We start from the raw sequence: 14,284 nt of genomic DNA, 5'->3' as shown, positions 1-14,284 counted from the left end.
CACTCTAGGATTAAAAAAAATTTGTACCAAATGTTGAAAATCAAGAAACTTCATAATAGTAAACTGAGATTAATCCTTAAATTTAATATAGGAACTATATTTATGGTCGTGCACTGCATCAACTACAATGAAGATGTTATTATAACAATATTCCGAACTATTATTCAATGTAATGCATTTTAATTTCTTAAAAAAAAAGTGATTAGTTTGAAATACGAGTATACGCAAGCGACTCTTTATCACAATGGTAGAAAGGAAATTAGTTATTGCATAAAGGCGTGAGTTCAATTTCTATAAATAACTAATATAACATCTAATTTACCAAAATTTATCGGTTAAAAATAAATAAATATGCCACCAACTACTATGGATAAATAGTAAACAATATCAAACCAAAATACAATTTTTTGGATAAAAAATAAAAACTAAAAAACTAAAAAAAATTTACGTAATAATTACCACATGATTAATTGATTATTCCGACAACAATTCAGTAAATAAGGTAAAATACGCATTTGCAGAAACATTTGACCCCAGCTGGACACGTGTTGAATCCTCAATGGCAGACCGACGCATACTGCTCAAAAGTGCTTAACAGCAGCCCACTTCCCATTTCTGCGAAAAAAAGTACTTCCCAGGTCCAAATTAATTCAAAATCCTTGCATTTACACCTTTGACATTCCGATCCTCCCCCGTCCGTACACTCCCTCAGTCCACTGCAAATTACCCGATTACCATTTCCGGTCAAAGTCTGACCCGAATTCACTTTCCCCAATTTTTCAATTTTTTTGTAAAAATTTTGGAGTTTCGAATCGGATTCTGTGGATTTGGGGAAAGGATTATGATTTCGATCATGTAATCTTGAGGGATTCTTATAGGAGATCGATCAATGGCGTCGATCCGGAGAACTCTATCGCCGGCGTTCCGAGACCGGCCGTACGTGAACGGCGCCGGCTCTCCATTTTCAGTGCCGTCGCCGTCGCAGAAGCTTCTCTCCAGCTCTAGATACTCTCCGCCTTTCCCGTCGGTGATCCTCGCCTTCGCCGTCAACGTCCGGCGCTTCGTTGCCGGAGTTCTCTTTCACCTGCCTAATCGCAAGGGCCAGCAATGGCGTCGAGGTTTCTACAGGTGCTTGCTCTTCTTCTTCTTAGGGTTTTTACTCGGCCTATTACCGTTCGGCCACGTTGACGACGACGAGATTCGAGGTCGCAGCAATTTCGACATCGAGCCGCCCCACGTCAATGTCCAGTTCGACACCGACAACGCGGATCCGGCCGTGAAACGGCGGGAAGATCTCGTCGTCGACGTGAGCCTCGGCGTCGTGGAGAGGAGTGTGGATTTGGTGCCGAGGAAGCAGCTGATTATTGTGACACCTACGTACAACCACGCACTGCAGGCCTATTTCTTAAACAGGTTGGGGCAGCTGCTCGGGCTTGTACCTCCGCCACTGCTATGGATTGTGGTGGAAACCAACACCGCATCGATGGAGACGGCGGAGATTTTGAGGAAGAGCGGCGTGATGTATCGGCATTTGGTGTGTGGCAACAATTCGACTAGCGCCAAGGACCGAGGTGTTTATCAGAGGAACACTGCGTTGGAGCACATTGAGCGGCATAGGCTTGATGGCATTGTTTACTTCGCCGACGACGATAATATATACTCCCTCGACTTGTTTGATCGCTTGAGAGACATTAGGTATCTACCTATCTTCGAAATTGAGCTTCATTTCGATCATTTTCAGTCACAATTTACCGTTGGTGGTGTTTGTTTTTGGTTCATACGCTTGTTTTCGAATGACGGTTTTCTTGGGTTTTCGGTTCCAAATTTGTCTGTTACTGCAATTTTAACAATTGGAGCTACATGGGTCTGCTTACATTTTAGATGTCATGTCTTCCTTGTTGATCCTCGCGCCCAAATAGTTTCAATACATAGAAATGCAGAGCTTGGCCACTCTTTCACTTCACTAAACTGCATTTGGTTTGAATTCTCATTTTTTGATACATTTACATAATCAAATGGCTTCGGAATAATTGTTTCGCAGTTTTTTTTTTTTCTTTTGTCAAATTGTTTCGCAGTTTAAACTCGGTTCTTCTCGTCTTCAAACAAAGATGTGCAATTTGCCAGTATTACTAACTTTTGGTAGTGGAACATATAGAGCTTACCAGTCTCATGTACATTTTTTCGTTTTTGTTTTTCTCCAAGTCTACGAGTTGGCATCTCTATGTGCTATTGTGCTGTTATTGACTTGATCTGTTTGTAGAGTTTCATAAATGTCTACTTTTTTCGTTATGGATTCTATGCTACCCTGCCCACCCTTTCTTCTCTGTAGCTGATTTGTGTTTCGATTTGATTTGAAGCCGGTTTGGAACTTGGCCTGTTGCTATGTTATGGCAAAGCAAAAACAAGGCTATATTGGAAGGTCCAGTATGCAATGGGAGCCAAGTAGTTGGATGGCACACAAATGAGAAAAGCAAGAGGCTTCGTAGGTTTCATGTTGATATGTCAGGGTTTGCTTTTAATAGCACAATATTGTGGGATCCAAAGCGATGGCACCGCCCCACTTCTGCTTCAATTCGACAATTAGATACAGTGAAGGAGGGTTTCCAAGTACGGGTCATATCATCTGAAAGTTTCTCCTACTTGTCATTTGCAATGACACATTGTATTCTTCAAGCACTGACATTTCTCTCCCCTTTCATCTTCAGGAGACCACTTTTATAGAACAAGTTGTGGAAGATGAGAGTCAAATGGAAGGTACCCCAGCCGGCTGTTCAAAAGTAATGAACTGGCATCTACATTTGGAAGCTCATACTCTTGTTTATCCCAAAGGCTGGCAACTTCCGCAGAACCTTGATGTTGTTCTCCCCATTGAACGATAGAACTCACTAGCCCTGCAATTTTGATGCCTATAGCTGGAGAAAGGTACGAAACTATTCTCTTGAGTAGATTGTCACGCTTTCCTCTATCTCGTATGTTGTATCTGTCAGCAATTATCTGTAAACGAAAAATATCAAAATGTTCAACCCTTCGTTTTGGCAGAGGGCATGTACTAGAACCTCTTAGGGCACTTGAAGACCGCTTCTAATGCCGTAGTTTACAACATAAACACCGTTTTAACCTTGTAGGGAAAATGATCTAATATATATATACACATCCTTGTTTTATGGCAGTTCTTGAATTTCATGTTGGTGCTTCTCCGCCCGCTGAACGGATCGTTGCTTGATTTTGGTAGAGTCGAAGCACTAACAAGCCTTAAAAAACTCGGCTGGCGATGGCAAACAAACCGAAGATTCATGGTTGTTGATTTTTTTTTTTTTTTTCCTGTGCATGATATTCTTTGACAGAAACGAAATTTCGTTTTTGTTGAAGATCTCCCGGTGTTTGGTGTCGTTTCATTTTCCTTTGAAATTTGTTTAATATTCGACAGTTAGTAGCTCGCCGAAATAGGTAGGAGTTAGTTAGGTTTGTTATGGATTCCATACTCTGTGATGTAGACCGCCGTGTATTGTACCCAAATTTTAATCAAGCAAAGCAAAAGTGCAATTTCTCCTGAAATACTTGACGCATTCAAATTCAACAACCATTGAAGGCCATGTGGCTTTCTTACATTACCAGTTAATAAGACACGAAATGACGTGAAGAAAAGGTTGGTATTCTGTCATGTTAAGATAACGACGAGTTGGTTCAGTGTCACCCTCACGCAACACATATCAATATGTCGAGAGATATTATTTTGATAATTTTAACGGCTAAAAGAAGGCCATAGCATCGTGAGTCATGTACAAATCACATGACTTAAGTTAACGGAGAATTGATTGGAAAATTTTGAAATCTGAGGCCATCTTCAAATAAGATGCTAAAAGTGCCAAATAGGATTAAAAAAAACAACAATTTTTTTTCCAACTGATGTGTTTTATCTGATGTGGATATGATGCCTCCCATCCTAGGTGTTAACGTCAAATCCTTTCCAATTGAATTATTTAGGGTAAATTACATTTTACCACCTCAGGTTTTGGGTCGATTTTAATTCCTTACAATATCTTTAAAACATTTCACTTTCATACCTCAAGTACTATTTTATTTCAATATCATACATCTGTTGTATTTTCCATCCATTGATTTGTTAAAAGCTGAGGTGGCTGCCATATTTGTGCCATGTGGTTGCCAAATTTATACCACTTGGCAAAAAAATAATTTTTTATTACCCTATTGGGAAAAATAAAAAAACACTTGAAAACCCAGAACCCCACCCCTCTTCTCCCTCCCAGGCTCCCCATTTCCTTACAACTCAATGCCACAAATCCCACCAACCCTCAAATCCTCCCTCCCAAAAATCATGTGGTTGAGGCCATTCTGGAGAACTTCCGACATGCAGTCGAGCTGGAACTGCCATTCGGCCGGTAGCTTGACGCCAGAGTACTTGATTTCTTGGATTATGGGGAGGAGCTACTTGACTGAGGTTTTGAGTTCCTTGGCGATTCCTATGTTATGGCATGACTTGCAGGAAATGGCGAATAAACTTTTCAGGTGCTCTGTCGTGATCTCGCCGACGACGAAGTCCGTCACTGCCATTGTTGGTGGTGGTGGGAGCTGTGAGACTATGGCGAGTGAAATGTTTTTTGGATATGGGGGGTTTGGGGTTCGAGAAAGAGAGTGAGGAGAGTGGAGGAGGGTCGGGGGAATGGGTTTCTAGGTTTCAACTTTTTTTATTTTTTATTTTTATTTTTTTTAATGGGTTTTTGGATTTGGATTTGCTGGGTTTTGTTTCAAGCCATGGCACATGGAATTGTAGGGATTTGCAATGTTTGGTCCATGGCGAGGAAAGGATGAAGGGTGCAGGGAGGGAAGAAGGGGCGTGGACAGGGAGGGAAGAAAGGTGAAAGGTGCAGGGAGGGAAGAAGGGGTGTGGACAGGGAGGGATGAAAGGTGCAAGGAGGGAGGGAGGCAGGGGATGACGATTATGGGTTTCTGGGTTTTCAATTTATTTTTTTTTATTTTTTTATTTTTTCCAATAGGGTAATAAAAAATTATTTTTTTCCATGTGGCATAAATTTAGCAACAACGTGGCACAAATGTGATAGCTACGTCAACTTTTAACAGATTAATAGATGGAAAATGTAACACATGTATTATATTGAAATAAAATAGTACTTGAGGTATGAAAGTGAAATGTTTTAAAGATGTTGTAAGGAATTGAAATCGACCCCAAACATGAGGTGGTAAAATGTAATTTACCCAATTATTTAATAAATGGCTCTCACATCCACCAATCACATGAGACCAATTTGCACAATTTTTTTACAATTTTTATAACAATATGACCTAGAATATATAATAAAAAAAAACAATTTGACTCATCATTTGGACAAATGAAAATTTAGCATATGCATTCAAAGTGTCATGTCAGCTCTTAATTGAAATTTGACAATTTAAATTTAGCATCTCCATTGAAGATGCTCTAATGACAATGGTAAAATTGGTAGTTTCTAATGATTTTGGGGACTCATTTTTTCAAAAAATAATATAAAGACTTAATTTTCAATTGGTTGATAAGTCAATTATTAAACCAACAAGTTTATTATTATTAAAGTAAAGGACATAATTTGACACGTCCGACCGTGATATTCACCAAACACCAGGGTAGGCACGTGCTGCGTGCGACACCCAAAGGTGATGAAGCCATGTTAGGATGCATGAGAACTAAGAGAAATAACCGATATAATAAGACTTGTACATTTTAAATATAAAGAATATGCAACTTAGGAACTTATTTAGAACATACAACTAACTAGAACACTAAAAAGAAATAATATAAAATTGAATGAACAAGAGATGGGTCCTACACCGAGAGGACTCGAAGATGCTTATGCGGGAATGCCTTGATGCGGGGATTGTACGTCTCGATTCTAAGTCGTGAGGGGGCGCAAAACAAACATGAGTAGACCAAGTTGATATATATATATATATATATATATATATATATATATATATATATAATACTGAAACAATTATCAACATACTAACCCTCAAAGTTTTATGAAAAATCAATAGCATAATATGTAATAGGTTTTCCGAAAACCCTAGCATGCCATAAAACCTTCATATATCATATATAGTGTGCTAAGTAGTGGTATCATAATCGCCCATAGTACTAATATCTCCCAGGCCGAAGCCAATATCTATATCTCTTGGCCCAAAGCCAACAACTATATCTCCCGACCCAAAGCCAACAACTATATCTCCTGGCCCGAAGCCAAAATAGAAGTATCTTCGCCCGCAGGCAGAACAGTGACCACTAGATAAGCACAAAAATATAGAATATACTTTTTCCAAACATAAATACATATATCTCAAAAACATCTTCATAGCATATAGTCATCCATTATATATACTATAAAGAAGTGTATAAACATGTTCATAAATAGTATATAGTCATCCATCATATATACCATAAAGAACACAAATTCGATAAAGTATGATATCCCAAAATATTCTCACTAAAGCATGATAATCATAAAGTGTAAATCTAATTTACTCATAAAATGTAACCATTAAATCATGCTTTTCATGTATGCATTTCTACTATCAAAACATGCATTTTAGAAAGGGTCCAGTCATAAATACTCCGTCGTCGAAGAGCTGTACGAAATAGGAATGATGGGATCGCCGCTAATAAATGCATCTAAGCACATAAAGGATCCAATTAATAAAATTATACTCAAACGATTGAATTTCAAAAAATGGACGTCAAAAACAGATCCAGGACGTCGAAATTAGCCTAGGAAGGGTCCCGACTGAAACCTGAAAAAGTCAACAAAAAGTTAATGTTGATGGGTCAACGGTTAGATCGGGTCAAGTCAACTGAGTCGGGTCAGGTCAACTGGGTCGAGTCACAAGGGTTTGGGTTGGTTCCAGGTTGGGCCTAAATGAGTGGGCTCAGGCTTGGGCTGGTTATATGGCCCAAGAGTGGGCATGTTCTACATTGGGTCTTAGGTTCAGCTTAAAGGGCTTTGGGTTTGGGCCTGAAAGCCCGGCCCAAAGGTTTGGGCCAAGGGTTCAATGGGTTAAAGGGGTTAATAGGCCTAACGCCTAAGTTCTACACGGCCCAAGGCCTAAGTCCAAAAGGGTTTTGGGTTAAGGGCTAATTGGGTTAAGCTTGTAATTCAAAGGGCCGAAGGCCCTAGTTTGCTCGGCCCAAAAGGCCTGGACTATATGGGTTTAGGTGAGTCGGCCCGTTTCTCGCCAAGGAAGAAACGTACATGTGACACAACATGGACACCGTCTTATTGTTCTACCCTACGATCCTCCTACTAAAATGAAGATACAAGAGAGGGGAAAAGATTCATACATGTGACACACCGTGGGGTGGCCGGAGTCGGCCGGACTTCGACTCGAAAGTAGTCGGGTTTCCATCGAAAACTGGGAAGGGGGAAGAGCATGCACAAACGAGTTAGATACATTCGGTATTCAACTCAAAAACACAACATCAACCCAAGAATAACTCGAACGAACGAAATAGAGCAATAACCTTACCTGGGTTTGAGAAATGGAAGCTTGAAGCTCTCGACTTCAATGGCGGATCACTCAAATGGTGCTCTGACGATGCGAACGAGGATGTAGTCGTGTTCCCTATGTCCCAAAGGTTCGAAATAAAGATTCATGGGACTGGCTTGGTCGGAATCAAGAGGAATGATGGTGGTTCCTTCCCAGAGATAAAGGGGGAGAAAGTGCAGAGTGATGGAGAGAACCGGGAGAGGTGAGGGAGAGAGAGAGAGATTTTGGGGGGGGGGGAAGAAGTGGGATGCCACGTGGCAGGCAAGGAGAGGGGAGAGCCAGGGGACCAAAATCAGGGGTGGGCCCCATGGGCACACCATTTAACACCAAAAAGCAATATTTTAAAACAAATAAAATCCAACCAAAGTGAAAATACGAAGATACCCTACCGTTACATAAATTCTGGGACGTTTTGTTACATGATTTCCACAAACCTTTTCGACTTCTTCCATTTTTTGGCATTGAATAAATCAAACGAAAACAACGATCAAGATTAAACAGAAAAAAATTAAAGGGCAAATAAGGAAGTAGAATGACGTTTTTGTTGGGTGAACTTAAAAGTTTGGTACCCAGAATTTGGTTTACATGATCAGGAGTCTCTATACATAAGGTGACGGCAACGACGTCGCCGACGAAGTTGTAGGTGAAAACTAGGGACGTTTTGTTTGATGATTTTCAGTTTCTTTCAACCAAACATGGTTAATGTTACATCAAAACTCGAAGAAATAATTATAATTCTGGAGAAATAAAGGAACAAAATACCAAAAGAATATGAACTAAACCAAAAAAATTAAAAACTACTACAATTTACAGGAGCCTATTATTTAATGACCCAAAATTTATACCTGTCGTCGTATTAGATTGGAGAATCAAAATTTACAAGGATAAATCATAAAATACAGATGCATACATTTTTTTTTTTTTTTCCCTTCCTTTTTCTTTCTTGCCTGTATTTCTGAAGAACTGATATTTCCTATGCAGCCGGACTGATTCATCGTTAGGTTCCACCAATCGGCGATCAAATACCCGAAAGCAATCAGACGCCATATACGTGGTCAATCTACATCTTCCTTCCCACATTTGTGGCTCTCAAATATCAGATGTCCCAATTTGTACCGTACATAGCCGGTCACTTCTGAGCGTCCAAACGCTTTCTAATTACCACGTAGGAGTTGCTCCATGAATTGATGAGCTTGTGTTGCTTTGTAATTATCACGTTGGAGTCCGCTCCATGAACTGATGAGCTTGTGTCTGTAGGGTAAAACGATGGTGGCACATGCGGTTGCTGCAAATGTGTTTCATTTTCTAGACCAAGGTCGGCAAGTGTTGGTCCACCAAAATACATGCAGTAAGTTTAAATAGAAGTTGCTCTGCCAAAACACATTGTAATCTCCATGAAATAGAGTTGACAGTCAACCAGATGCGCAATAGTATACCTATGGAGTGAAGCTTTTACGCTATAGGCTGGCTAGCATAAGCGGCAGGGGGACCTCTGAGGTTCACATATTTGTTCAGAGCGCTTTCAAGTTGCGGGGGTGGTAGCTGCAAGGAAATGAGATAGGAATTAGGAAACTGAGCTGTAAACTAAAATCACCAGTTGAAAGAAAGGGGGAGTTCTCTATATAAAAGACAATGCTGTGATACCTGTAACAATACATCGAAAGAATGTGGCTGTGTCTGTGACGCGCATTTCAGGAATCCAAACCATAGGTTTGGCATTCTCCACACCTGCAGTCAATACATAGAGAACATCACTTGTCCCCTAGCCATGTTAACAACCAATACAGACATGTCGACCTGAAAGGGTACACAGCACCAAATAAAAGGCGCAGATGACACACGTACCTGTTTTCTCACAAGTTTGGAAAGTATTTCCATAACAAAATCAACCTGAATCATGAAACCATATACAACATGAATAACGAAATCAGGACGTTGGAAAAGAAAAGGATAATAAAAGGAAAAGGAAAAGGAATTAGAGCAGTTACCAGTGAAGGAAAATCATCTATTGCCTGAATAACTGTTCTCATAAAGAGAAGAGGAAGAGGAGTTTGATCAACCTGAAAAACAAAAAAGTTACTTAAAGCAACTAAATAATATGATAAACGTAATGGACAAAGATTTATAGAAAACACGTACAGACCATCTGATTCAGGGCCTTTTGCCAAGACCTGTGTGAAAACTGTGCGTTGCTCAAAACAGGCTGAGCAAGCATCTGTTATCTGCAAACAAGAGAAGCAAACAAAGCTGTTAATAATGATAAAAGGAGCATGTTATAAAAGGAGAAACTATACGATTACCATATAAAGTGCATCAAGAAATTAAGGGTAGCCTCCATTTATTACTGCCACAGGAAGGGATGCACCTTGGCAAGGCAAAATATCTAACCCAACAAGTGGATGCACCTTGCCAAGACAAATTGATAAGAAATAGGCATTGGCAAGAGCAAGTCAAAATTAGTTGAAACCTCAGACGATCTGATCATCCCAATATGTTTCAGGGTTTAATCAGTCCGAGTTGTATTTCATAAAAAAGCATATCCCCCGTATACATTGTAAAGATGATTAAATCAACTAACCATCTAATCGATAAGGCTTATATAAAAGAATCATATTCAGTAAGTATGTGCCTTCTTAAGTGCGTGTCCATCTTTCTCAGGAACAATACCATGAATGGAAACTAACACTTCTAGCGGGTGTTAAAGCTGGGCCTGTATGAGCTGAGCCCTGCGATTGAAAGATATGAATCTTAACAAATCATTGACTCAGGTTTTGTCAAACTTTGTGTCATATCTTTGTGCAACATGAATTGTTTTTCTTTAAGAACGTGCCTTCATATTGGTGATTCTCGTTAATGGAACTTAGAAGGTAAATAATGAATAAAAAAGGAAATCACAATATTTCTAGACACTAATTTTTTGCTTTAGCAAGGAAAACCATAACCATATGGCTCCATACACAAGGAGCTATATGAAAACCACATGTACCTGCAGTAAGCGGGCAAGTGCTGTCTGGAACTTTTCCAATGGAAGAGAGACAAGCCGAGGGAATATAGGTATAAAACCTGGACCCATAAAATGGTTCCACAGAATTAGAGAAAAATCAATGTGAAACTAACAGCATAAGAATTTCTACTTTCCATTAACACAAAATATGATACTGTTTCATAGGTATTATTTAATGAGGATAATCTTGCTCATGTGCAAGGCCAAATTCGTTGCCTGTACTCCACACCATCAACCTAAGTGATCCATTTGTTGGCCTCAGCAGGCCTGCAGTGGATGTGCTATGTTGATACTTTCACACTTGGTATTCCAAACCATGCAGCTAAACATATAAAATCCCACCTGGTGCCAATTTAACATGGTATCATAAAGGGAGACCCTTAGTTCATATTCCTGCGATAGCAATCGTCCATTTTACATTGAATCACACAGACTGGATTTCTCCAGTGGTTGGTTCAAACCAGGCCAAGAATCTACAGACATAAACACGGAAAAAAAAAAAATGGAAACTCTTGTTTGTGCCAACTGAGTTTGCAACTAAATGGATTTCTCCAATGCTTGGGCCAAACTAGGCCTAGCAATATCCTACAGACATGAACACATAAAAAAAGGGAAAGCTCTCAAGTGCACATATTGAGTTTGCGTCTAGCACATTACCAAGAAGTTATATTTAACTAAGCTAACACAATAAGTTAAGGTTATCCATCATTCTTTGGTTTATGACAGTTTCAGTAACACGAGCATACCATTAAAGCACGAAACGTTTCCAGGTCGAAGCAGATCCAATGGTTAGAGTTAGATTACAAGCCAATTATTGCCACCACTATAACAGCTTAGCTTTCAGGAAATAGTTTTAAACCAAGAACCTTGACAAAAAGGTACTTGAGAATGAGACAGAACCTATGAAACAAACCTCATTTTTAGAAAGTGCAGACAGCATTGGAATAAGAATTGTGACATCCTGCAGCCAAGAATTTCCCAACTCAGTTTTGAACATGAAAATAGCAAGAGATTTAACTACTATTCAAAAGAAGAAGCTTTAGTTAATAGAAAAACCTTTAATTTTGTTCATACAACTGTTTAACAGTGGCTATCAGATCAGCTGAAGGCTTGGGCACTCTGAGTTATTCTTAAATTCAGTTTTTCAAAATGGCCTACCAAACAAGAAATCGAGAGTTGTAACTCAAAAACAGTTTCTGAGTTAAAATACTTGGACTCACATACAGTACCAAAAGGACCCTAAGATTCTATCAAATTCTGGTATAATTGGGTATATTAACAGAATCAAGATCCAAACTTTTAATATTCCCAACTCGTACAGCCAAAGTTTCCAAACCATATATTGTATCTGCAAAGGGTCGGTTCATGTGGATTTTGGCTACAAGTTTTGAGAATTCTCAGTGTGTTCAAAATCACAGTGCAGTATATCAAATGTAATAATATAATAAATTATATAATTATAAAGAAATATTTAACAAATTATAGGGTTTATCCTCGTTTGAAAGTATTTTTAAATGACTGAAAGATTTTTCGATAAAAATATTTTTGAAATCAATTCTTAGTAAAAATTCAAGTAGATTCTAAAAAAACATCTTAAGTGATTCTTACAAAAAACGTATATTTGATGCTTCTTCTAAAAAAAACATTTAAATGATTTTGGAATTCAAGATTAATTTCAAATATTTTAAAAGCACCTTTAAATAAACCATTAAAAACCAACGTACAAGCTGCTTTTAAAAGCTGATTTCTAGACACGTTGGTTTTAAAGCATAAATTTTTATTATTACCAAACTTTGAAGGTTTTTTTTTTTTTTTTTTAAATGAAAAAGAAACGCCAAACGGCCTAATTATAACAAGGCTTTTTCCCGGTAAAATAAAGAAGCCAACAATTTTTTAAGTGGACAAAGAAACAGTGCGAATCGAATTAAATTGGGGGTTAGGGTTTTTGCTCTGTGAGAAGAACAAAAATGGAGGGTTGGGACCCGAACACCAAGTCGACGCTGACCCAGATCCCGCTCTTGACGACCAAGGCCGGTCCTAGAGACGGCGCGGCGTGGACGCAGCGGCTGAAGGAAGAGTACAAGGCGCTGATCGCCTACACCCAGATGAACAAGTCCAACGACAACGATTGGTTCCGAATCTCCGCCGCCAATCCCGAGGGCACACGGTGGACAGGCAAGTGCTGGTACGTCCACAACCTCCTCAAGTACGAATTCGATCTCCAGTTTGATATCCCGATCACCTACCCCGCCACCGCACCGGAACTTGAGCTCCCTCAGCTCGACGGCAAGACCCAAAAGGTCGGCCTTATTTTGATTTTTCGATTTTACCCCTTCCCCCTTTTTTTGCTTTCTGATAGTAATTTAGTTTCTTTAATTTCTGGGTAATTTTGGATTTGTTTCAGATGTATAGAGGGGGAAAGATCTGCTTGACGGTGCATTTCAAGCCTCTTTGGGCCAAGAACTGGTAAATTTTCTATTTTGTTGTCTTTAATTTGTTGTATGTTTGGTCACCGAGAAATTGTAAGAAATGAAAGGAAAGTGGTTTTTTTTTTTTTTTTTTTTTTGGGGAAAATTTTAATTTTGGATTTACAAGAGATTTCAAAATCAGCTGTGAACTCGGTTCTAAATTCGCGTGAGAAATATGACATGACAGAACAATCAAAACTCAAGTTTTGTTGCAACTCGAAATTTGTTTTGCTTTTAGATTATTTGCTTCGAGCTGAAAATTTGGATGCATGGTTTGTATATTTCAATATGTTAGTCTTCTGTTTTTGAAACCAATTCGTGTAGTTGCATTTTCTTTTGTGGAAGAATGATGTTTGTTTTCTTTTCTGTGGAAGGTAAATAATTTGTGGAGAACTTGCACAACACATTTTCGTATTCCTTAATTTGAATTATAGTGGGAAACATCGATATGGGGAACTTTTGCATTTCATTGTATTCACATAGTAATTTATGACTATGAAAGTGCCATTCTTCCTTTAATCTCGTACGAGGAACTTACTCTAATCTCTTCTCGAAAGCGTTAATGTAAACAAAGTGCCCATTTGTTTAATCAAACAAGTTTGGAGTTATCGGCTATTAGTACTTATGATCTTTCTCATGTTATGCAGCCCAAGATTTGGTATAGCACATGCACTCTGTTTGGGTCTTGCACCATGGCTTGCAGCAGAGATTCCCATCCTTGTGGATTCTGGTATGGTTAAGCACAAAGATGATGCTGCATCATCAGCTGAATCTTAGTTCAATGTAATATTGACGCTGTACGAGTAACACTTTGATGACAGAAAATAAATGTTGAGCCATAAGTAGCAACTTACTTGGAACGGGGCGTTATAATTTATCTGCAGAGAAATACATTTTTGAGATCAAATACATACTCTTGGAACTATGTTCGTTTTAGTTTTGAAATGCATACATGTACATTGTAAGATATGAATTGCTTCTTTTTTTCTGTTTCCTCTCAGTTGGTACGATCTTGTGGTACATGTTTTCGAAATTGTGTATCCTAGGGTTGAAGTCCCCGGCACCCTTGACTTGACATCTTAAAGAGTATGATTTCCCTTAAGCAGATATTCCTACCGGTTTGCGGGGCAAACTGTTGAGTTTTTCTTTCTTTTCTCGAACCATTGAGTTTTTCCAACGTCGGGACAATTTTTTAATCCTCACATGCCCTCTCATGTGTGGTAACACTCAAGACAAACGCGTATAAAATAGATATTGG

General features: G+C 38.9%; 2 protein-coding genes across 3 annotated transcripts; both read left to right on the top strand.

The window, feature by feature from the left end:
• The first annotated feature begins 524 nt into the window (after positions 1-524).
• LOC137718234 (probable beta-1,4-xylosyltransferase IRX9H) lies at positions 525-3,555 on the top strand. Of its 2 annotated transcripts, none has more exons than XM_068457749.1 (4): positions 525-1,695; positions 2,358-2,607; positions 2,706-2,922; positions 3,233-3,555. In XM_068457749.1, the coding sequence occupies exons 1-3, from the start codon at positions 890-892 to the stop codon at positions 2,877-2,879; spliced, it is 1,230 nt and encodes a 409-aa protein (XP_068313850.1). In that variant the 5' UTR covers positions 525-889; the 3' UTR covers positions 2,880-2,922; positions 3,233-3,555. The 2 variants fall into 2 exon arrangements, with proteins under 2 accessions (XP_068313850.1, XP_068313849.1); XM_068457748.1 differs by having other exon boundaries at positions 527-1,695; positions 3,171-3,555.
• An 8,875-nt stretch (positions 3,556-12,430) lies between these two features.
• LOC137717827 (ubiquitin-fold modifier-conjugating enzyme 1) lies at positions 12,431-14,022 on the top strand. The gene is made up of 3 exons (XM_068457310.1): positions 12,431-12,858; positions 12,963-13,024; positions 13,674-14,022. The coding sequence occupies exons 1-3, from the start codon at positions 12,526-12,528 to the stop codon at positions 13,801-13,803; spliced, it is 525 nt and encodes a 174-aa protein (XP_068313411.1). The 5' UTR covers positions 12,431-12,525; the 3' UTR covers positions 13,804-14,022.
• The last annotated feature ends 262 nt before the right edge of the window (positions 14,023-14,284 follow it).

This window comes from Pyrus communis, chromosome 15 (genome assembly GCF_963583255.1).
Source record: "Pyrus communis chromosome 15, drPyrComm1.1, whole genome shotgun sequence".
Classification (NCBI taxonomy): Eukaryota; Viridiplantae; Streptophyta; class Magnoliopsida; order Rosales; family Rosaceae; genus Pyrus; species Pyrus communis.
Note: the sequence above shows the minus strand (reverse complement) of the source record. Positions and strands in the feature narration are given on the sequence as shown.

What these genes read in the sequence shown, in the direction of transcription:
- LOC137718234 (XM_068457749.1), top strand. Translation starts at nt 890, where the DNA reads ATGGCGTCGATCCGGAGAACTCTATCGCCGGCGTTCCGAGACCGGCCG. An exon ending in GATCGCTTGAGAGACATTAG is followed by an intron (nt 1,696 to 2,357) that starts GTATCTACCTAT and finishes TTTGATTTGAAG; the next exon opens with CCGGTTTGGAACTTGGCCTG. An exon ending in CAGTGAAGGAGGGTTTCCAA is followed by an intron (nt 2,608 to 2,705) that starts GTACGGGTCATA and finishes TTTCATCTTCAG; the next exon opens with GAGACCACTTTTATAGAACA.
- LOC137717827 (XM_068457310.1), top strand. Translation starts at nt 12,526, where the DNA reads ATGGAGGGTTGGGACCCGAACACCAAGTCGACGCTGACCCAGATCCCG. An exon ending in TCGACGGCAAGACCCAAAAG is followed by an intron (nt 12,859 to 12,962) that starts GTCGGCCTTATT and finishes GATTTGTTTCAG; the next exon opens with ATGTATAGAGGGGGAAAGAT. An exon ending in CCTCTTTGGGCCAAGAACTG is followed by an intron (nt 13,025 to 13,673) that starts GTAAATTTTCTA and finishes CATGTTATGCAG; the next exon opens with CCCAAGATTTGGTATAGCAC.